Here is a 24,692-nt window from a genome sequence, read left to right on the forward strand (position 1 = left end):
TCAGGCCAGCCACCTGGGACACCCATTCTTCCTGACAGGAGGAGAGACAGCCGTCACCTCCCTCCTGAGACTCTGCTCCCGCCAAAGACACTCTGTCTTGTGCTCCCCACTGACTTATACCCCCTCCCAGAATGCCTTGCGGCAGAATCTGCCCTTCCAGGATGGATACAAACCCTGGTGTGCTATTGGTCAGGTTTCCTCCACTGCCCAATGATTGGGATACAGTGGGGAGTCTCCCCAACACAACAGGCACACCTGGGAACACATGACAGCCTAGCTGAAAACATGGCCATGCTGATAAGCAGACAAGGTCCACTATACTTTACCTAGCACCTACATTGGAGGGTGCTACAGACAAATCAGAGATAAGGGTTCAGCTGGGCTTTAGAAATATTGAAAACCACTTTTAAAATGACCTTATCGTGTTAACTCTTATACGTGATTTTAATGAGTTGGTTTAGATAAATCATTCAAAAACCACTAATGCTATGAGGTTCATATAGAATTTAGATGGGGAATGAGTGCACATGACGATCTTTGTTGATAATCTTTCTGACAAATCATTGAAGCATCGGTTGGACACGGAAGGTAGGGGGTGCCATGTGCAGAAATTCCTAATGCTGGCCTATGTTAGGAATAAACAGTGGTAATTATTGTCCAGGAATATCCAACTCAGCAAATTAAATCTCTGCACTTGGACAAGACCTACAGACATAATATCACTGCCCAATTATAACTAGCCAAATCTGCCAAATGTTCTCTGTGGGCAAGTTTAGAATTTCATAAAGGTACTTCTGTATATACTTTATATGCTTTATATGCTTGATGAAACCCTTGTCTTAATTCACATAGGTTCCAGGATGAAAATATTTAATGGACATGAAGCTGCTCGTTTCTCCAGACCTTACATGGCTCTCATAAGGTTTGAAAGAGAGGATGAAGAAGTAATCTGTGGAGGAAGTTTAATAAAAGAAAGATGGGTGTTAACTGCTGGCCACTGCGATATGTAAGTCCACCTCCTGAGTCTGACTGCATGGAGACAGGTGATTTCTGCTATTGATAGAATGAAGGGGAGTATACTCCGCTTCATCCCATCTACTCAGTTTGTAGCCCCCTGTTATACAAAAACTGTAGATATTGTATGTGAAGGTTCTTGTTTATCCAGGTAATGATTTAGCTAGTGGTAGTGAATACCTCACATCTTTTTGAGATGGGAACGAGGTACATGTAGGTATAAAAAGTGTGTCGGCCTAGGACACACCCCCTGCCAGAATTTTACACAAAAAATAAGATTGGTTAAACCCACAGATGCTTTTTTTTTTACTTCTACTATACCTGGGAAACACTTTTTGAAAGATAAATAGTGCATTTTATATACAACTATATAGATCAGACCAAAAATGATGGACAAATGAGGGGGGTTATGCACACCTATATGCAGGAACTCATAGGCTTTTTTTCAGACATAGAGGGGGAACTCTGCAGCACTGTTTTACCTGTAGCACATATCAGAGTCTCATGTAGATAGCCTTCTGATGCATTGTCTGGGTAGCACAAAGCTAGCTCAGTGTTCACCTTGCCAACAACACACACAGTTCATATTTTTATTTTTTTTTTTTAGTGATAGTGGTGTAGTGCAATCCCTCAGAGGGCCTTCCTACCCTGATCCAGTGATGACCGACCTTGTACCTAAAGTCAAGTAACACAGCACCCCCAAGGCCAATGCTCGACTATTTTGGGACCTATGCAAGACCGGCTACTTGCACCCACTCAAACTATCAATCAAAATCCACATCCCCATGTGTTTCCTATTGATCAATTAGGTTTATTAATTAATTAATTCATTCATTAATTAATTAGTTTTTATATTATTCCTATCAGGAGAGATTGATAGGGAATAAATTGATCCTTTATGGAAGGATATGGCCACCATATGATATGTAATGAACTGCCCTGAAATATGTGATCAGTAAAATCCGAAGCTTTCATTCATGTCTGATGTGTAGAATGTAACAGATATTTCCAGCTGATGTGATCTGGGGTGTCCGGATAGGTGCCGGGCTCACGTGTTCAGGAATGTCTCCACATACACACGGATATCGGAGGGAGGGGAGGGGTTAAGTAGCTCCTGCCATCTTTGCAGAGGACAGATTTGGTTGCTGTGATACTGGGCAGCCAATCAACTACATCCAGCTCACCCAGCCTTCCCTGACTGCCATATATGGATGGGGATTCTGCGGGGTGCTGTGTTTCGCTCCATATAAGGAAAGGAGAATAAATCGGTGATCTACCTATGTCTTCTTATGTGTCAATGAAATGAGGGAGGGGGCTGTGTGTGTCCGCCCTCATGGCTCCTACATACTGCCACGGGGATGCCATCATCACATTACTCTACATATAAGATTTACTGTGAATGAGGAGTCCAGCCTGAGATCCGTCTCTCGGATATAATCCAACGCAGAGAGGAGGATTGGTGTCCAGTGTCCACTGATGCCTTGTCATCACACAGACAGACCTGACATCCACAGCACATTTCCTTATAAGGACATGCTGGCTACAGGGTGGGGGCAGGGAGCTGTCATTGTAATATCTGATCACAGACACCTCCTACACCATAGTAGGGAAACCAGTGGCTGTGGCTGCATCCTAGGCGGTTGCCTAGTTCGTCTAACGGTAGCGCCAGCCCTGAGCAGCCCCCTGGAACTTCTATTCCCCCAGCTCACTGGGCTCTTGGTACAAGTCCTGGGGCTCTTACAGCAGCAGCCCTGAGCTATCTAACTTGGCTCCCAGCCACTCACTGTGCACTCCCGCCGGACCACACACACCCGCTTACCATTAGGGTCCCAGCAGCTTTGAGAGGGGTGGGCGGGTCTATAGTCTGGGCTCTGTGGTGGCCAATGAGAATCAACCTGGCCCTGTTGCTAGTGACAGGTATTCTCTTTAGGTGTGCAGTAGCCAACGAATGTCCTCTTCTGCCTCTCCTCTATTTCTGCGCTTTGTCTCCAGACGGGGTGGGAGCTATAATCTGAGGATGGAGGAAGAATGCTCTGCTAATCAGAAGATGATATACTGGAATTGATCTTTACCATTTAGCTGCCTTTGTGATGTTTACATGTTTACCACAGTGGCTGAGGCAGTTTTAGTACAATAACCTCCAATCAAATACACATTAAACACTTTTGTGACAGGAGTAACTTTGGATGGGGGGGGGGGCGTGGAACACAGCTTACCTTAGAGAGGTTGGGAAATCCCTGTCTTAGCCCCCTAGGCCCCTCTTATGTGTAAATCCCCCTGTGTCTATTAGGGACACAGGGTGACCAAGGAAATGGAGAGGTACTTAATGGACACTGAGAATATGATTTGGATTACTTCAAATGGGACAGTAATATTAATCAACCATATATATCAAGAAATATATGAAGACTGTTCCTGGTCTGTTTGATTCTAAACATGTTTATTGAAAGAGCTAATCACATTGGCCTCTGTTCCATGTTCATCAATGTCAGAGACTGACATTCTGTCACTGGTGGTCTCTTCCTATTGTCTGTGTTGTGATGTGTTGTCTGTTAAGCCTGTCTGTCCCATTGGTAATTGTTAATGAACTCACATGTTGTTTCTGTTCAGATGGCTAGATATTTAGTTTAGATTAATTCTATTTCTGTACACAATTTCATCTGCATATGATAATGTAATCAGGCACCTGACCTGGTGGGGTAATCTGATCAGGAGGGGATGTCCATCCTGTTTATATATTCGATGTGGGTTGTTCAATAAAGAGTCCAGTTCTCTACTAGCTAAGTTCCATCTAGTTTTGTATGGGGGGCGGCTAGAATATCTGATACCTATGTTCAAGACTGGAGGAAGCCATATACTGACGGAAGCCCACAAACACAGTGTGGGTCACGGTTTGTTACAACATTAAAGGAGGCTTCCAATGGTAGGTCTTTTGTTTTTGTTTTTCTGAAGGTAGGATGCTCTCGATAAGATTTAACTAATTTCTAATTTCCCTAAAGCCCATAATTAGCACACACAAACATAATGTATCCAAATCTCTACTAAGTTTAAGACTAAGTTCACACTGGCAATAAAAGCAGGTTTTTGAGAGGCAATAAAAACGCGCCTCAAACGCCTGTGCAAATGATACAATAGACAGCACATAGTGCTTTTCACACTATCAAAACATGAAGCGTTATCGTCCCGTCGCTTCAAAATTGAAGCCTCATGTCGAGTCAGGAGACGCTTGAAGCCTTTCAATGCCTCCCATTCAAGTCTATGGTGTCGCTTCGCAAATGCTCTGGCAGGCAGTTGCGGTGCGGTTGCGGGGTGTTAAGATTAGTTTATTAACTGTAATGGAATAGGAATTTGTGGAGAAGTTTTAACGCACCTTGGCGCTCGTTAAACGCTTCAAAACTGCCCATAGGGCATTTGGGGAGCATTTTTAACTCGTCATTAATGCTTGTAAAAATGCCAGTCTAAAGCCCATACTAAAGCTCATTAACACAAGTCTAACGCACATACTAATGCTATAGGAGCATTTGTTAAGCTTTAGAAATTTAGTCAAGTGTGAACAAGACCTTATGCATACAAGTGTGTAAACTGCTAATAGCACATGCATCTAAACTTAAACTTAAACACGTACACCTGGGTATTCATTATTGGTGCTTATCCATCTGGAGAGATGTGGATAAGAATATGTAGTCAAGTGTATGTAAACCCTAAAAGTGAACTTCTTGTATTTTCTTCCTTTGGTTTGTCAAATATTCTATATCTGTCCAATGAAGAAAAAAATTAAGAAAAATGACTGGTCAATTGTAGCACTAACCCCGCAAGGGCTGCAGATGACTGGTTTCCCCTCTCCTGCACAGTCAAGCGACAAGCTTTTTCCCCTTTCATCCAGACACAAGGAATAGTCTTTGAGCTTGGTTTTTTGTTGTTTTATTAGGGGTAATAACTTAGATGGGGAATATAGGAATTATGGGATGCCCAGCTTGATTAAAACATTTAACCAGGGACAACTTCCTCCCTATGTACAAGATCTTGAGCGGTCCTCCTTTCTCAGCACTGACAGTCTCTTAAGATGAAATACAAAAGCCCCTTAAGGACTAGAAACTCTCAGACCCCTAGAAAGTAGCCCTTTGTGTAGTAAGCATAATCCAGGAGTATTTCCCACTCCACTGTAGAAAATCCCACACAGCTCTACTGTCTGCAGGACTACAAGCCCACCTGGCTGTTTCTCCACCAGCCCACCCGGCTGCTCCAAAGATCTTACAGGGCAAGGGACAGGAAGGGTTAAGCACATCACTGTCCTCCAGAAACGCTTGCTACATGTGGCAGTCTCTCCCCTTGTGAATCCTTGGGTGTGCTGATGTACTCACATTGTCATCCATGCTCCCTGCTACTCCTTAGCCAAGATTCCTTTCAAACTGCACTGCCGTCAGGATCCTCCCAAGCCAGCCCAAGCTCCAGCCTAGAGGAGAGATCCTCCCCAGACTTAGGGGTTCCCTCCCAGGCCACCTGAGACAGTCTTGTCAGCACTCCATCTTCCACTTAAATCCCCTGCTGGCATGACTCATCCATATTTAAGGGATGGCTTGGTCACCCTGCAAGACCCACTGCCTGGGGATTGGCCAAGCTCCCCTAAGTATGCAGATCAATCCTCCTGGCCTCCGCCCTCTAGCTTATAGAAGTTTCTCTAAACTTCCAGAACCAGGGGGAGGCACCAGGGACCTGCCTCTGTGAGTCATACAGCCTGTCCTGCAGTAATCCCTGACCCAGATTCCAGACTCACACTTACTAGGGGCCATACAAATAAATTTACCTGTTCTAACCTAATAGCACACTAGAGGGTGCTACATAATACTACCAGACATATTGTGAGGTGATAACCTCCTGGGCTCTTGGTTTCTCCTGATTGTTATCAGCACTGTTTCCAGTTCTCTTCTGTGAAATACAGGACACCCCCCCCATATTATGTAGAATTGGGGGGGGGGTGTTCTGTGGAAAAAACCTGAATAAATAGAAACTAATGCAGCCACCACATCTAAAGACTAGTAAACTACAATATGTTAATTTTTTCTTCTTGCAGTGGGTCCCAACCCCCCTTCTGCACTGCAAGGGTTGAATGCTTGTTTAAGTGGAGCTCCACCCAAATAGGGAAGCTCCACTTATTTGTCTCCCCCCCCCCCTCCGCTTCCAAATTTGGTAATCCAGAAGTTCACCCCCCTCCCTTCCCCCACCGTCCAGCCATTCACAGATTGCAGGGCTTCACTGCCGGTTTCCCTTACTCGAAATGGGGATGGCAGCACCCGAATGCCAATTGAAAAATCGGCTTGGGTAAAGACACGGCTGTATTTGTGGACATGTAAGTGTCCTAAAAGTAAATGTCAGCACCTACAGTAATTTTTCTGACGGAGCCTGGAGCTACCCCTCTAAGTCTCGGGGTAAAGGGGTGAAAAGTAATGCTTATGCTTCACTCTGGCAGGTTCCCTCAGTCTCTATGACCAGTCCAGTAAAGCCTCCTCTCTAAAGTGCACCTGGATGGGTCAAATACCTGCCTCCCCTAACAGCCCTGCATTGCATGCGATGGTGCTGAAGGACCGCCACAAATTGGACCAATGTAACAATGCAAATGTCCTTATCTGGAATTCAGCTTTAACATAAGTTACAGCCTCTTCATCTCCCCCTAGAGTTAAAGAGCATTTCTTGGTCCATCTGGAATTTTGAACAAGCAAATATTTTCTAAATACAAGTGCATTGCGCAATCTTGTGCCTGTTCACACCATGCCCACACATGAATTGCACATGAACTATATGTACTGTACTGCTTTTGGTGCAGTGCGATTTTAGCCTATTCAAAATTAATGGGCTAAAATCGCACCGCACAGAACCACATGTGAATTGCACAGGAACACACCGCATGTGTAGGCATGGTGTTAACCAGCCCTTAATTTTGGCATGTTTTGTGTATTTTTTCCAAATCAGTGCAGTAAGCTAATATGAAACGTTGCCACTGTGCAGGAGCTTCCTGCAAAAAGACCAGTCATTGCTGCCTTCTCTTTTTGTGCAGGGAGACTAGTCTTGCATAGACACATGCAGTTTGTTTCAGTCCAAAAACTGGACAACTTTTTGTTTATTCAGGGATTCGGATGTATCCCCACCTCCTTGTGACATCACTGACAGGGCCATGCTGAGTCGATTTCATCATAAGGGGCGGGGTCATCTGCTGACATCATCGGGTGTCTCCACCCCTTTGCTATTTAAGAAATGTCAGGCAGAGGAGCAGACAGTCCGCGGGAGCCTTTGAAGAGAACAGAGGTTTTTGGGTTTTTTCTTTTTTTGGGCGGGCATGTGTGGCAGGCAGTGTGATTGATGATGGATCTACACTGGGGGACATTGATTTTGATTTTTTAATAAAGAAACTGTCAAAAACTCCTATGTAGTGTCTTTATTCACTTTTTACTACGTACCCTATACTCATTCACATAAATGGGGGGGGGAGCCGGGATCTTACAGATTTCGATAAGCCTCCCTCCCACAGACCCCTACAAGCATAGCCCAGGGTTGTGAGGAAGAGGCCCTTGTCCCTATCAACATGGGGGAGGGGGGCCCCATGCCCTTTTTTAAAAAAAAAATTGGTATGGGTTTGACCTTAAAATCTATACCAGACCCAAAGCTATTCTTCACATGGAATTTGAATTGGTCAATCATTATTCGACCAATCCGAATTCGAATCATACCAAAAATGTGGAACTCGTTAGAAAATTAATAAACTAAATGAATTGCAAAATGAATCAATGAAACAAAATTAGTAACCTAACGAATCTATCCAAAATGGGACAAATTTTTGCGTTCTGCACCTGTCTAGTCTTGTATCCATCCCCCCCCACCTGAAGTTATCTGCACACAGCCTAGAAGGAGCTAGTTGTAGGCTTCTCTCACATCTCTGCTCTCTGCTCACGCTATGTACAGCACAGTGATGATGTCACTGCTACTTTATCAAGGTAATTTGCAAAGGTATTTGGAGCACACAAAGTAGACTTATATCCTTTGTTACAATTGAGGAATGTATTCACATTAGAGTTTTTATCTCCGAAGTTGAGCTTTAGAAACCATAAATGGAAGCCTGAATAAATGCTTCTAGTTGTCAGCAGAAGACTGTTTTTATCATCCTCCCAAGATGTCCAGGCTTAGGCACAGCCACCTGAGTGGAATTCAAGGACTGCTCTTCATTGATAAAAAGGCACATAATGTTGCTGTATAATGTAATTCATCATTAATTTAGTCGTGCAAACTTGAAAGGTTACGAACAGATCCATTTATAGAGACTTTTTATTTTCAGTAACCTCAGAGCTGATACTGATGATACTGTAATGTTACTGTAATGCAGAACTGTTTTTTCTGCCACAAGATGGCAGCATCTCGCAATTTAGTAATTACACAACCCATACAGAAAATGCTGGGAACTCTGGGACTTGTATGCTGTAAACAGGATTCTTTCATCCAGATTAGCTGGGGCTGAACTACACTGTCCATGAGGACTCGCAAAGGGGCGGGAGCATTTAAAAAGAGAAAAGCCCAGGGACACAGGGGAAAGAGACTGTGGAAGAGACTGTGTTGGAGGCTAGACATGAGATCCAGGTGGGCTGAGCCGGGAAGTCGCAAAAGCCTCCAGAGAGCCGATCATCCTGAGGAGGCAGGTAGCGCAACCTGCGGCCAGACAGATTAGGTGATCGCCACCTTCACAGCCACCCCAGAGGAAGACAAAGGAGGGACCCCCCTCCACATTGAAGGACATCCTTCATTCTGCTGCGCTGTGGAACCAGATGAGAGGGTTCTTAACCTCTTGCCGACCACCCGTCGCATATATACAGCGGCAGGCTGGCTCAGCTGCGTGATCCTGGGGGCGATCGCTCCCCGTTGAGAGAGAAGGATGGTCGGCTGTTGTAAACACAGCAGACCGTTGTTCTCTCTGAAATAATCACATAGTGCCTGTGATCCTCCTATATAGGATCACAGGTCTCTGTGGTCATTTCACATGTCCCTCCCCCATACAGTTAGAAAACACTCCCCTAGGCTCACACTTAACTCTTTGATCACGCCTAGGCTAACCCCTTCCCTGCCAGTGTCATTATTGCAGTAACAGTACATATTTTTAGCACTGATTACTGTAGTAATGTTACTGGTCCCCCAAAAGTGTAAAAAATGTCAGTTAGGGGTCCAATCTGTCCGCTGCAATGTCGCAGTCCTGCTAAAAATTTTAGATGGCTGCCATTACTAGTAAAAGAAAATAAAGAAAAATAAAAACGACATAAATCTAGTTTTTAGACGCGATAACTTTTGCGCAAACTAATCAAAATACGATTATTGCAATTTTATCTACCAAAAATATGTTAAAGAATACAAATTGGCCTAAGAGGATGAACAAAATTGATTTTTAAATACATTTTTTTGGGGAATGTAATATAGCAGAAAGTGAAAAATATTGTTTTTTTTTTTGTTGTTTTTTTTTCGAATTGTCGCTCTTTTTTTGTTTATAGCGCAAAAAATAAAAATCACTGAGATGATCAAATACCACCAAAATAAAGCTCTATTTGTGGGGGGAAAAAAAGGACATCAATTTTATTTAGGTACATCGTCGTACGACCGCACAATTGTCTGTTAAATTAACGCAGTGCTGAATTGCAAAAAATGGCCTGGTCATTAAAGGGGCAAATCCTTCTTGTCCAGAAGTGGTTAACCCATGCAACGCTGCCATTGCACTTTTGTCTGTTGTTTGCATCCAGTTGCTAGAGTCTAGAACAGTTTACAATACAGGCTTATATCTTTAGGCACAGGCTTTTTAACCCAACCAGTGCTGCAGCAAAGAAGGTATTTCACCTTAATGCATAGAATGCATTAAGCCTTTTATCGCCCTAGATGTTAACCCCTTCCCAGCCAATGTCATTAGTACAGTGACAGTTTGTACACAACAGTGTATATATTTAGCACTGATCACTGAATTAGTGTCACTGGTTCACACAAAGTGTCAAAGGTGTCAGTTAGTGTCAGATTGTCCGCCATACTATCACAGTTCTGTTAAAGGTCACTGATTGCCTCCATTACTAATATAAAGTATATACTATATACCATAGTTTGTAGATGCTATAACTTTTGCACAAACCAATCAATATATGCTTATTGGGATTTGTTTATCAAAAATATGTAGCAGAATACATATTGGCCTAAATTTATGAAGAAAATATATATTTTTTTACATTTTTTATTGGAAATGTTTTATAGCAGAAAGTAAAAAAATATTGTTTTGTTTTCTTTTCTAAATTTTCAGTCTTTTTTTATTTATAGCACATTAAAAAAAAAAAAAAAGCTGGTGATCAAATACCACCTAAAGAGAGCTCTATTTGTGGGGAAAAAATTATATAAATTTCAGTACAGCGTTGCATGACCACGCAATTGTCAGTTAAAGTAAAGCAGTGCCAAAAAGGAAAAAATGGTCTGTTAATGAAGGGGAGGTCAAGTGATTAAAGGGGAAATCTGTTTGCCATTCTACCATTATTTGTGCAACTCAGTTTCTTCAGAGATGCTACTTCTCTATTGTGCACCAACGTAAGGGCCCCAACTAGCCGGCAGAAGAGTTTTTCATGTTCTTGGGGTATCTGCTAAAAATGTATTTGCCTAAATTCCTGAGAGTTAAACCGTGACTTTTCTCTCTGAGAGCCCGCAAGTGAGTTAGCACAGTGTTTTTTCTTTCTTTCTCATCTCTTTTGCTCAATTGGGAAAAAATCTTCTCTCCTCTCTCTCTTCTCATGTTTAAATCTTCAGTGCTGCAGGATGGGAGAGAGTGGCATAAAGTGGCACTGTATTGTGCAATGGTGCCTGTTTTGTTTTTTTTGCCATCTGAAAGACTCAGCCAATTGCCTGTTTTACCATTTCTGTGGCACTTCAACAAGTTAAACATTTATCTTATGAGTGTGTACGTGTTTATCCTTAGTGTGATAAAGGTATTTCAATGGTGTCAGCAAGGGCAATGTTCTGCTCAGGGCTCAGTAATGAACAGGGTACCCAGTATACTCAGTGGCTCCTAAGGGGGTAGTGCTACAATGGTAACACTGTTCATCAACAGGGGTTTTGAGTAGTGAGGCCCCTGCCAATCAACAGCAGAGTAATCTGAGGACAAGCTTTACTCTTCTGTCTGGAAGTGGAATCCTATGCTGTATGTACTATGTTCATATGTCCAGGTTAGTTAAATTCAAAATGGTACAAGAAACAACTCTCATTATTCTCTTTTAGGTTTGGATGGAAAAAAACAGTAATTCTTGGAGCTCATTCCAGCGAAGAACCAGACAGGTGGTGGCAAATATTTCGTTTGGAAAAATCTATTGTGCACCCAAGTTATAACAAGACAAGTTTAAATGGTGACCTTCGGTTACTAAAAGTAAGAGCATTGTTGGTTTCTTTTTTTTTTTTTATAAGTAATTTTTAGTGGAAAAAATGTCAACTCCAATTGTACAATTTTCAGACATACCCTCACCTGCATTTTTCTGCCATTTTAAACTGGATGTTGTAAGGGGGGATGGGTGCGCTGATAGTGTGTTGAAGCTGCTCCCGGTATTCAGTGCTTTTGAATATAGATAAATGTATATGTGGTGTGGGGTGCGCTAAACAACAAATAAATAATGAATATATAACATATATCTATGTGTGAACCAAATCAACAAAAGTAAATATATATAACATATATCAATCTGTGAAGCCAATTAATAATGCAAATCAATTGGTGCATAAACATAAAAGTTCATAAGTGTCCATAAATATTTTGCAGGTGAGTAGAATTGTATTCTATCCGAATAATACGTGTATCCACCACCGAGTGAAATTCATCCTTACCAAACGGAAATAAATAAGGTGCAACTATATTTTCTTGTGCTGAAAAAATATCCAATCTCCTTGTGAACAAACACCACGTGTAAATCACCAAGAATTAGCCTCTTACCAGATGGTAATAGGTATGCACTTGTTCAGTGAAACCACCGCCTTGCTTCCTCTTTAAAATCCTGAAGTGGGATGTAGAACCGCTCTACCTTTCTTTCTCCACTAGATGGCAACGGGTACCAGCAAGAAACACAGCCTCATCCTTCTTTACAAGCTCACAAAACCACCGTGTATTAAAGGAAAAAAAGGGCTAATAGTGTATTACCCTTGAGATTTATTCAAAAAACAGTTGATAATGCACTTACAATTAGATGTCTTGTATTCAGCATAAACATAGGCATACGAATTCCTGCAAAGGCTTGCGGCCGGCTGCAGCACGGACCGCAAGTTGTGTGTGACGTGTGCGCCTCCTAATCTGACCGGTTTCTTCCCATAGGACTTCTACTGAGACAGTAGAAGTCCTATGGGAAGAAACCGGTCAGATTAGGAGGCGCACACGTCACACACAACTTGCGGTCCGTGCTGCAGCCGGCCGCAAGCCTTTGCAGGAATTCGTATGCCTATGTTTATGCTGAATACAAGACATCTAATTGTAAGTGCATTATCAACTGTTTTTTGAATAAATCTCAAGGGTAATACACTATTAGCCCTTTTTTTCCTTTAATACACGGTGGTTTTGTGAGCTTGTAAAGAAGGATGAGGCTGTGTTTCTTGCTGGTACCCGTTGCCATCTAGTGGAGAAAGAAAGGTAGAGCGGTTCTACATCCCACTTCAGGATTTTAAAGAGGAAGCAAGGCGGTGGTTTCACTGAACAAGTGCATACCTATTACCATCTGGTAAGAGGCTAATTCTTGGTGATTTACACGTGGTGTTTGTTCACAAGGAGATTGGATATTTTTTCAGCACAAGAAAATATAGTTGCACCTTATTTATTTCCGTTTGGTAAGGATGAATTTCACTCGGTGGTGGATACACGTATTATTCGGATAGAATACAATTCTACTCACCTGCAAAATATTTATGGACACTTATGAACTTTTATGTTTATGCACCAATTGATTTGCATTATTAATTGGCTTCACAGATTGATATATGTTATATATATTTACTTTTGTTGATTTGGTTCACACATAGATATATGTTATATATTCATTATTTATTTGTTGTTTAGCGCACCCCACACCACATATATATTTTAAACTGGATCTCTAGTCTTCACATCCTCCAAAACCCTCTCCCACTAGAAGTCTAAGCCCCGGGCCAGTGGAATGATGTCTTCTAGGGGTGGTGCCATTACTGGCTGGGTTGAATGGTGCTGGTATTGGATTGAATTGAGTTGTTTTTTTTTTTTGTTTTTTTGTTTTTTTTTTTGTTTTGTTTTTTCTTCTAATCTATTCATTATTTGTGATTTTTTTAATCTTATCCAATAAACAATTCTCTACAAATTTGCCATAAAAGTCAAAACCTGATGTTTGGTAAAGCAGATAGCTTATAGATTATATGTGGCTTCACCATCTGTACTTCCGTTTCATCATTTTTATTCTTCTCTTCATTCTATTCTAGGCACTTTTCCAAGGCTGCAGAATGTTTGTAGTGTAGAGTGCTCTATATCACATTGTATATTTGGTATTTTAGCATTATTGTTTTATTTTATTTCAGTTAAGGAAAAGAGCAATTCTAACAAAAGCTGTTCAACTTTTACCATTACCAACAACATTTGAGGACCCTAAAGAAGGCCGTACATGTGAAACAGCTGGATGGGGACAGACAGAAAATGCTGAAACATCAGATAAATTGTTGGAAGTTAATGTCACAGTTTTCGATAGAGAACAATGTGCCAGGCACTGGAACAAGCGCACAGCTAATATAACAGAAAACACGGTTTGCACCATTGTAAGACCTGGAGGTGGAGACACATGTGGAGTAAGTTTAAATCTCTGCTGCCTTTCTCTTAAATCATGGAAGTTACAAATGATAGCCAGAATCTGTATTAATAGTATGCTGTCTGTGGATCTACTGCAGCCTTCTTCAAGCAGGATGCCTTGTCTGTGGATCTACTGCAGCCCTATTCAACCAGGGTGCCTTGAGGTTTCTTCAGGGGTGTCTTGGCAAAATGCCTAAAAATGTATGAAAATTTTATACAAGCCAGCAGGTGGATGAAGCCTGCCTTTTAGTTACACAAAAAGTCACGGGTTTTTAGGTATCAGGACAATATCCCCCCAGGCGAAATCCCCCCGAACAATATCCCCCCGGAAAACATCCCCCTGGACATAATCCCCCCTGGACAACATCCCCCCGGAAAACATCCCCCTGGACATAGGGTTAGAGGGGGGATATTGTACGGGGGGATATTGTCCAGGGAGTATATTGTACGGGGGGATATTGTCCAGGGAGTATATTGTCCGGGGGGATGTTGTCCAGGGGGGATATTGTCCGGGGGGATATTATCCGGGGGGATAATGTCCGGGGGATATTGTCCGGGGAGATATTGTCCTAGAATCTGGTTTTTATTATGCACCATTACATTTTTTTCGACACTGGCATCCTAACAACCAACGATGTCATCCATTGATAGGGAGGATGTCTGCCGCCTCCACAACATCCTTGTTTGACCACCCCCTGCCCCCCCCACCAGCACTGGGGTCAGATTATTCTGACTGATGGAGAGAAAATTGAGAAGAAGAGAAACACTGGAATACTAGTCAGTACCAGTGTGCAAAACTGTATTTGCTTTGGAAGAATAAATCACCTCTAACGTTGGGTGTCCTACATGTGTGGATATTGCTGCATTATGTAAAACTATTAGAATCGTTTTTTACATTTTAGAATGGGGTGCCTCGAGACTATCAATAATTTTAAAGGGTGCCTTGAGATTGTCTCTAATTTTAAAGGGTGCCTTGACTGAAAAAAGATTGAGAAACACTGATCCACTGTATTGTCCTATTTATTCTACTTATACATTTTACCATCTGATCATAAGGTTTCTGTTTAAATTTTCAGTTTTTACATTTAGATAATTTAATGGCAGTGTAGTAAATGCCGGTCTTCCAATTGGCCACAGGGTGGTCACCTTAGTCTACAGGGAATTGTCAACAACCAGTTTTCCCCTTTAGCATAGGCCAAGAGTTTAGGCATACTGTGCATATGCCATTTATTTATTCATCCTACCTCAAGGTTGCTAGGTACACTTTCTGCCAGTCATATATGTTATAAAAGGGGCATAAAAGGTCAGGAGGTTGGTGAATAGGAGGCTTAGTCATAGGTGCATTTCATACATTCCCCCCTGGTGAAAGCCTGGGGCTTCTTCACTGGAATGTAAGATTAGGGCATGTCCTATGTGTGGAGATGTCTGATCTATATTCCTCTAAGTTAAAGGGCACAGGTCTCACTCAGTGGATCCCCACTCTGTAATTTCTATGTAACTGTGTTTTCTTTATGTTATTTTGGGACTCCACACAGAGAGAGTGGCTGCATTTACAGAACCTAGTTTAGTTGAATTGTTCAGTACAGCATCACAATAGTCTGGAGCCGTCTAGACATTTTGGACTTCCAAACTAATGAGAACTTCCTTTGGTAGGGTTCCTTTATGGGCTTCTAGAGGGGAAAGAGCAAGTGAGGGCCATCCCAGGAGCAGCACTCCAAAGGCACTATATTAAAGCATTCACGTGTGCCATTGGGGCACCACCCACTGCATGTGTGGTGTGCTTGCAGTCTGTTCAGTTTCCCTTCATAATGTGTTTATTTTGGTTTCGTCTGGGATATTCAATTTATTTTATTTTACTGCCTAAAATAAAATTCTGACTTTTTCATACATCATCAGTTTTTCAGAGGCAGTTGAGCAGCATTGTCTAGGTGTTCAGGAGGTGATACTGCAGACTTCTGAATGCGGTTTCTTTCCAGTCCAGTGGGGGATTTTGCATTGCATTACTGTGCCACAACCACATACCAAGCTGTTGTTGGTGCAGTCTCATTGACTTCATTGGGTGAGTTTGGCAAGCAGCACTTCCTGCCAAATGTGACATGTTGATGCACCGTGAAGCAATGTGCACAGGCCTGAGTGTCCGCCATATTATTTTGTAGATGTGTGGCCAGGGAGCCTGCTTTTACTGCCTCTATGTTGCCCATGTGAACCCAGCTTTAAAAAGAAGACAAAGGATGCCTGTATACCAGCAATGAAAGAACAGAGCAAAATATAGTAATTGAAAAGTATATTCTGGTTGAGTAGTGATTGCAATGTGTAACTGCAGACACAATCTCACAACCCTCTAGTACTGCTGTCAGTTTGACCAATGTTCTTATTTATGGCCATAAAGAAGGTAGGGGAGAAGCCAAATTCTACTTGTACCTCCTATCCAGTGGAAGAACAATAGCAGTTGATCATGTCAAGGGTGGTCAGGCATTGGGTTCCCTCAAGGGATCAACTTTTATGAACTTTTGTCCAGATTTAGTACTCAGTTGAATGACATCTATGTCTGTGAATACAATTAAGGTACCAACAAAAATCTCTTTAGAGTCAGAATAGCAATGGTTTGTAAGCCTTCCCGAGCAGCAGACATACTCTGCCCTGGTCTGTATGGGGGGAACTAAGTGCCTTGTTTTTCTCTGGGAGACCCAGCACTAGGAGGACTGTCCTAAAGTAATACTAAACAATATCCTTATACTCCAAAAATAATTCATAAACATCCACCACTTCATAACCCTGTAATCCATTTTGATGACTATGTACCTACATACAGTGAGACCATGAAGAATGAAAACAACCACCCTGTAACAGTTAGTTGGATCATAGTAGCATAAAAAAAATAAATAAAGGGATTTGGAGATTTGGCTGACAGCAATAGAAGGTACTTTTTAAGTTAACACAACAGCAACCCATACACATTCCAAATGAATGAATATACAGTTAGGTCCATAAATATTGGGACATTGACACAATTCTGATATTTTTGGCTCTATACACCACCACAATGGATTTGAAATGAAACAAACAAGATGTGTTTTAACTGCAGACTTTCAGCTTCAATTTGAGGGTATTTACATCCAAATCAGGTGAACGGTGTAGGAATTACAACAGTTTGTATATGTGCCTCCCACTTTTTAAGGAAACAAAAGTAATGGGACAGATTAACAATCATAAATCAAACTTTCACTCTTTATTACTTGGTTGCAAAGCCTTTGCAGTCAATTACAGCCTGAAGTCTGGAACGCATAGACATCACCAGACGCTGGGTTTCATCCCTGGTGATGCTCTGCCAGGCCTCTACTGCAACTGTCTTCAGTTCCTGCTTGTTCTTGGGGCATTTTCCCTTCAGTTTTGTTTTCAGCAAGTGAAATGCATGCTCCGACGGATTCAGGTCAGGTGATTGACTTGGCCATTGCAAAACATTACACTTCTTTCCCTTAAAAAACTCTTTGGTTGCTTTCGCAGTATGCTTCGGGTCATTGTCCATCTGCACTGTGAAGCGCCGTCCAATGAGTTCTGAAGCATTTGGCTGAATATGAGCAGATAATATTGCCCGAAACACTTCAGAATTCATCCCGCTGCTTTTGTAAGCAGTCACATCATCAATAAATACATGAGAACCAGTTCCATTGGCAGCCATACATGCCCACGCCATGACACTACCACCACCATGCTTCACTGATGAGGTGGTTTGCTTTGGATCATGAGCAGTTCCTTTCCTTCTCCATACTCTTCTCTTCCCATCACTCTGGTACAAGTTGATCTTGGTCTCATCTGTCCATAGGATGTTGTTCCAGAACTGTGGAGGCTTTTTTAGATGTTGTTTGGCAAACTCTTATCTGGCCTTCCTGTTTTTGAGGCTTACCAATGTTTTACATCTTGTGGTGAACCCTCTGTATTCACTCTGGTGAAGTCTTCTCTTGATTGTTGACTTTGACACACATACACCTACCTCCTGGAGAGTGTTCTTGATCTGGCCAACTGTTGTGAAGGGTGTTTTCTTCACCAGGGAAATAATTCTTCGGTCATCCACCACAGTTGTTTTCCATGGTCTTCTGGGTCTTTTGGTGTTGCTGAGCTCACCGGTGCATTCTTTCTTTTTAAGGATGTTCCAAACAGTTGATTTGGCCACACCTAATGTTTTTGCTATCTCTCTGATGAGTTTGTTTTGTTTTTTTCAGCCTAATGATGGCTTGCTTCACTGATAGTAACAGCTCTTTGGATCTCATATTGAGAGTTGACAGCAACAGATTCAAAATTCAAAATGGCACACTTGAAATGAACTCTGGACCTTTTATCTGCTCCTTGTAAATGGGATAATGAGGGAATAAAACACACCTGGACATGGAACAGCTGAGAAGCCAATTGTCCCATTACTTTTGGTCCCTTAAAAAGTAAGAGGCACATATACAAACTGTTGTAATTTGTACACCTTTCACTTGATTTGGATGTAAATACCCTCAAATTAAAGCTGAACGTTTGCAGTTAAAGCACATCTTGTTTGTTTCATTTCAAATCCATTGCGGTGGTGTATAGAGCCAAAAAAATTAGAATTGTGTCGATGTCCCAACATTTATGGACCTGACTGTATGTATGAGAGCATATCACCAGCCATAGGCGCTGATCCTGAGTGCAGTCCCTACTTGTTACAGTTTGTTAGTATGAAGTCCATCCAGGTCGCTGCAGCTCCTCTTGTGCTCCACTGGGTGGCGGATACGATGCAGATTCCAAACTATAAGGAAGAGAGCGCAGCAGACCTCGAGTGATAACGTTTTATTACTGGACAAAAACAATACAATAATGGTAGCACTCACATTTGTGTCCTTAAAGGACAGACACTTCAGTGGTAGCCTCCTGTTCCTTCTGGGTTACCTCCGATCTTGCCTCTCGCGGCTTTAAATTGTTAATGTCCGCAATTAGGGTCATAGGCTACGGGTATATAATGGGGAGGCAGTATAGGAAGCAGGGTGGGACCTGAAGAAGGAGGATCCGCCTCCGAAACGCATTGTCCATAGCAACCAACACGTGGAGTCACATCCCCTTGGATCTCTCCATCCATCAGCCCATACCACACATAGCCTCGGCTGAGGCTCAGGCCAGCCCATCCGGCGGTGGCTGACAGCGGGCGGGTGCGCAGCCGCACTGTCAGCAGCTCGTACGGATCCAGCGGGGGGGGGCAGGAGCAGGAAGTGTCTGTGAGCGGGCTGGAGCTGCGTGAGCCACGAGAGGCAAGATCGGAGGTAACCCTGGAGGGACAGGAGGAGCAGGAGGCTACCACTGAAGTAATGTGAGTGCTACCATTATTGTATTGTTTTTGTCCAGTAATAAAACGTTATCACCCGAGGTCTGCTGCACTCTCTTCCTTATAGTTTGGACTTTTTCAGTTAGGAATACATATTTGAAAATAATTTAAAAATAAATAGAGTTTAGTTTCAATTTAAAAGTGCATTTCTCCCCTCTCCATAGGAACAATCATTCACCTTTGCATGGGATAATCTAAATGTCTGTATTATACCTTATAGAAGACTTTTTTCATCCGTAGTTTATCCTCAGTGCTGCAGCCACTTCCTGCCTACATGCAGCCACATTCAAAATGGCTGCATGGAATTTCATGACCATCATCACTCCAAACACACCACCACATCAAACCAGAAAAGTACCATAGTGTAGTATTTGATTATACCAAGTAGACAAAAGTAACAAAGTATTACACTCACTTGTATATGTGCCCAGACTCGGCACTAATGTAAACAGCCCTGCAAGTGTTAGCACCAATAATATTGCAACACCAACTAATCTTAATAGAGAAACTGGCATCAGTAGCGCAATCACATGGTCATATACACATATAGTATAACTTTTAAATACAATGGCCCATAAGCAAGTAATTGTACACAGGAGAGTGTAATGTGGAGGAAACAGTCTATCACAAAAGTGCCATCACAAAGCAGAGTCCATATCTGGATCAACTCCAAATTCAAGGTGAGGGAGAAAAAGTCCAAAAGTCCCACTTGTGCAGTTCTATAAAAAAGGGAACACCTTCTAAGCCTCCACCACAGTGCTGTTCACCCCAAGGGAATTGGACACTCAGCAGATATATCTGTCCCCCCACTCTCATGGACAGGGCTTGCTCGCTTATTAAAATGGCTCTTTATCCTGGGTCAGACAAATCCTCTGCATTCAAATGATGTCCTTCCCAACAGGATACATGTCCTCCTTCTCCTCAGTACCACACCGTTATTCGCATGGGCATATGTAAATAGAATACAACAAGGACTGAGACAAAAATACTCTCCCTCTTAAATGCCTCAATCACCCAGCACTTCAGGAAGACACAAAATTATAAAATATGTCTTAAAACTGCATCAGAGCTAATAGACATTCAATGTACCTAAAATAGATAAACAAAATAGCTGCTGCCTTATAAATAAATCAAGTTCAATAGCGATGCATAAATCTCCTCATGTAGAAAAACTCCAGGCCCTCCGTAGAAGTCAGTTGATGACGTCAGTGCATGAGCACGCGGACACCCCATCAGCCTGGACACCGAGCCGTAACGAGCCGAGCCGTCACGAGCAACTTCAGGTCCCTTCGGCATACCGGTGTAACACGGTGAGCCAGCGGTATCCAAGCCGGCGTTTGCGGCTGCATATTTGTATTGGATTTTTGGATGTGGAACTGCTTTTAAAACTTTGGAAGTGTAATGTGATTGGGATAGGGCTAGGGTATTAATAAAAGTTCATAACGTATTGCCCTATGAGTTTATGTTTCCTTCCCTGCATACACCTGCTTCTATCTCTGGCTTGAGCTTTAACCAGTGGATACAGGGTGTTAGCCTGTCATCGGATCAGCTGAGACATACTATTGAGGAGTGTCACTGAAGACTGGTATATGAGGCTCTAAACTCCAGTATGGAGTGATGTCTGAAGGCATGATATACATCTATGGTTGGTGGGTGAGCATTACCTAGGGTGGGATCACGTGGTATGGTGGAGGTACTCAGGTTCCTTTCTCTATACTCCATGGTGATTGACTATCCTGCACTAGGAACACTTTTATTCATAGACTGTGGACTCACCGGCATGTACCCTCTTAGGGGCTACACTGCTTGTGCATTTGACTGCCTGGAGTTTTTCTACATGAGGAGTTTTATGCATCGCTATTGATATGTAAATAGAATAACAACCCCACTGGTGTGATACCATTTATAAATAAAATATATCTTTATTTAGATTTTACGAAGTGTGCACTCACATAACACATGCTTGATTAAAACCCATCAAATCAAGTACATCAATCACATCAGGCTGAATGACTCCCGCAACTATCCCAGGTAATCACGACCTCTCCACGCTGAAGGAGTAAACCGCAGGGATGTCTATTCGTCACCACAATGTACTTTCGGTTGCCGTATGGTCACGCCCTCACATGTTTCCTCATTTCCGACTTTCTCAAATTGGGAATTCAAGTGTGGATATCCTAGACAGGTGGTCCGCTTTCTCTTTTGAGCGCAGGGGACCATTACAGTTCATTTTTTGTCTGGTATTTTACAAGTGTTAGCACCACCTTACCTCCAACAGAGAATCGGCATGCAGTCCAGCAGCTAGAAATTCGGGCCGTATATGACGTCAGAATGGACTCGGAAGTGACAACACTTGTGGAGCCTCGACTGGTTTCGCTGATCACGTCCTTCCTAAAGATGCGATCAGCGAAACTAGTCAAGGCACCACAGGTGTCATCACGTCTGGCCCAAACTTCCATTTGTTGGAACCCATGACTGTGCTAACACTTGCAAGGCTGTTTATTTTAGTGCCGAGTCTAGGCACAAATACAAGTGAGTGCAATATTTTGTTACTTTTGTCTACTTGTTATAATAAAAAAATACACTATAGTACTTTTCTGGTTTGATGTGGTGGTGTGTTTTGAGTGATGATGGAAGATATGGGAAAATTTTGGAACATCTAATGAAGAGTGTACGGTCGATCTAGATGAGATGCTACCTATACTATGTATCCCAAAGAGCTTGTTGACCTTTTATTGATTTAGTGGTCTCCGAACTGACGGTGATTCTCTATATCTCACTGTGGTGGTAGTCTTTGGTGTATCACTATTGGAAGATTATTCATCAGAGTACAGAAAAAATAACTACATTGTGTTGGAATTATTGCACATGTTTATGGACTTATGTTTCATTCTATTCATTTATGTATATTGGTCATAATTTGGTTATAGTTAGCACCTTATCCCTTTTTAATGTGTGTTAATCTGACCATTTTCCTCTAACAGAAGCCCATGTGACAGGGTGACAAAGCAGGAGCATGGTTGGGACTCAGGGATAGAGAGTTATCACCCTATAAGAGGAAAGGCCTACATGACAGGATCACCTACACATTGTAACAATGTTACTACCCATAATATTTTAATGACAGCTTCAAATTTAAATATATTTAAAATAATCGCTTTAAACACATTACCACTTTTACCAAATGCACAGTAGAGGTTTTAGGTTTTTATGATATTTTAGTAATTGGGTTTACATTAAAAAATTCCAAAGTAATGGAAATTGCTGACCTTCTTCTAAAAATGTTAGTTGCCTGTCTGTTTCTAGCTTTGTTACCTTCTGAGTCTCCAATCGAAGACAAAAATAAGAATAAGTCAGAGTGAAGTTGTACTATGTTAAATCAGCATAGTGGCCAGATAGCTAGCATTTTTAGAAGGAGGACTTCTCAGCACCAAAAGCCTGACACGAATAGTGCCCTATTTTGAATCAATCGTTGCACTGTTTCTCAAGAGTACAAAAATGTTCTTTTTCTTTACAGGGAGATTCAGGTGGTCCCTTAATCTGCAATAGAGTGCTTACAGGGTTGACCTCATTTGGGGAACCTATATGTGGAAAAGTTAACGATGTATCCGTCTTCACCCGTCTGACAAAGGAATACATCAGATGGATAAATGAAAAAATAACTGACTGAGTCTGAACCTGCATTATCAATACTGTCATGCTTCTCCTGTTTCACTGTTTTAATATTTCGTTTTAAAATGTTGTTGAGCTGTATATCACATAGAACATTATTACAAAAATGTAAATTATTTTAAGTGAAAGATTACAATGAAAACCTTAAGATAAGATCCTTTTCCGCTTTAAAATAAACTATCATGTATGTAAATTTTATCAGCAATAAGAACACCACACACCGAGATGGAAAAAAATATTCTTCTCTTATATAAATAGCCAGCAAGAACAAGTTGTACTGACGCATTTTGCATTTAGCTCATTGGCATGCGGTGTTCCTGTTACAAGTGATGGTTTTGATGCAGGCGAGCGGAGCCCGACCCTGAGATGTAACTATGGAGCATAGAGCCTAATCACATCTGGAGTGGCACGTGGTATGTTTAGTATATCGTAAATATAATGGAGGTTTTCTAAGTTACACACTGTTGTACTGCGGTAAGGCACATTACAAATGCTGGTGCGATGAGTTGGCATTTTTTCTAAATGGCACCCTAACAGCTGTGCTGCCAAGAATGCTGCATGTACCTTTCTTGGTGCATTAGGTAGCCTATTCAAATGAATGGGCTGCTTTACTCAATGTATTGTACATTAACGCGCAGTATAATGCGTGCATTAATGCAGTGCACCGGTGTGAACCCAGACTGAAGGAACAAAAGTTAGCCACTTAAAATGTATTTTCACTTTTCAATGCAAAGCTTAAAAAAACTTTTTTTATTTTCCTTCACAGGTCATTGGATATTAAAAATGAACACAGGTTCACCTAATTTCCTATCATTAACTTTTCAAAGTGCACATTCATTTTTGAAAAGTGAGCAACCAGTACTCCTTTAGTAAAACAACCTCACTGAATTGCATACATTTTATCTACCTTGCACTATTTACCCTACACTATTTAAGACTGTACAAAATTATGGACATTTATTAGCCCACCCAATTACTAAGCAGCTTGTCCTAGCATCATTGTAAGTTGGGGAATTGACAAATATTTTGTACAAACCTTGACAATTGTCCATTGTCTCTTATAAGCAGAGATGCTGAGTGATAGATCTTCCCATCTCCTTGTTGGCACACAGAACAATAATGCTAATGCACACAGGGTGATTAGGGTTTGCCCAGGCATCGCATTACTCAATGACCCTGTAAGTTCCATTCCTTGTTTTCAGCAACGGTTGGCGTCTCATATACTATCAGCAGCCAAATGTACAGTTGCTAGATCTTGGAAAATGGCCACAGTGTCCCTATCCCAGGCTAAGCAAAATAATTCCTGAATCATGGTGACAGAAAAGATTGTTAGCATTGAGAGTGACACTGGAAAGCAGATTGAGAAGGTGTGGGACCACAGGGCCCAATATGTACATGCTCCACTTCTCATACGATGGTGACATTTTTTGCAAAGGGCTTCCATTTCATAAAATAAGATTCTTCTTCCTTTTTATTTTAGCTCTTTCTCTCTTTTTTTTCCACATCTATATTTTCCCACTTTTCTCCAGTTTGCCATAATTATTCTCACTGTAAAGTTTTTTTCTGTTATTGGAATGCTGGTTCTTATATGCAGTATTTCTTGCAGTGTATCATGGTTACAGATGCACTCTATACTGATTTTATCCTTATGTTTTGCTATGGCATAGTATTTCGTGGCTGCATTTTTTTGTGTTATACATGTCATTCTGTAAATCAGCAGATGTCCCAGTTTGTTGTATTTTTCTGTTCCATATATCTTTAGAAACTATTAATAAAAATATTGTAAGTAAAAATGACAGTGTTATGTTTTAATGACAACAGCTAGAC

The 24,692-nt window shown here is 41.7% G+C and overlaps 1 protein-coding gene across 2 annotated transcripts in view; it reads left to right on the forward strand.

Moving 5' to 3' along the window:
* The window catches only part of LOC309560452 (granzyme A-like), a 46,788-nt gene extending 23,693 nt beyond the window's left edge, over window positions 1-23,095 (forward strand). The window contains exons 2-5 of one of the 2 annotated variants that reach the window (XM_082264085.1): window positions 853-1,006; window positions 11,287-11,431; window positions 13,588-13,851; window positions 22,711-23,095. In XM_082264085.1, the coding sequence (XP_082120211.1) occupies window positions 853-1,006; window positions 11,287-11,431; window positions 13,588-13,851; window positions 22,711-22,863 (716 nt within the window). In that variant the 3' untranslated portion in view covers window positions 22,864-23,095. The remainder of the gene's footprint in view (window positions 1-852; window positions 1,007-11,286; window positions 11,432-13,587; window positions 13,852-22,710) is intronic. The other variant, XM_082264086.1, reaches the window with a different exon arrangement.
* Window positions 23,096-24,692: the final 1,597 nt, after the last annotated feature.

The sequence above is a fragment of the Pelophylax lessonae genome (assembly GCF_965119305.1).
Source record: "Pelophylax lessonae genome assembly, chromosome: 1".
NCBI lineage: Eukaryota > Metazoa > Chordata > Amphibia > Anura > Ranidae > Pelophylax > Pelophylax lessonae.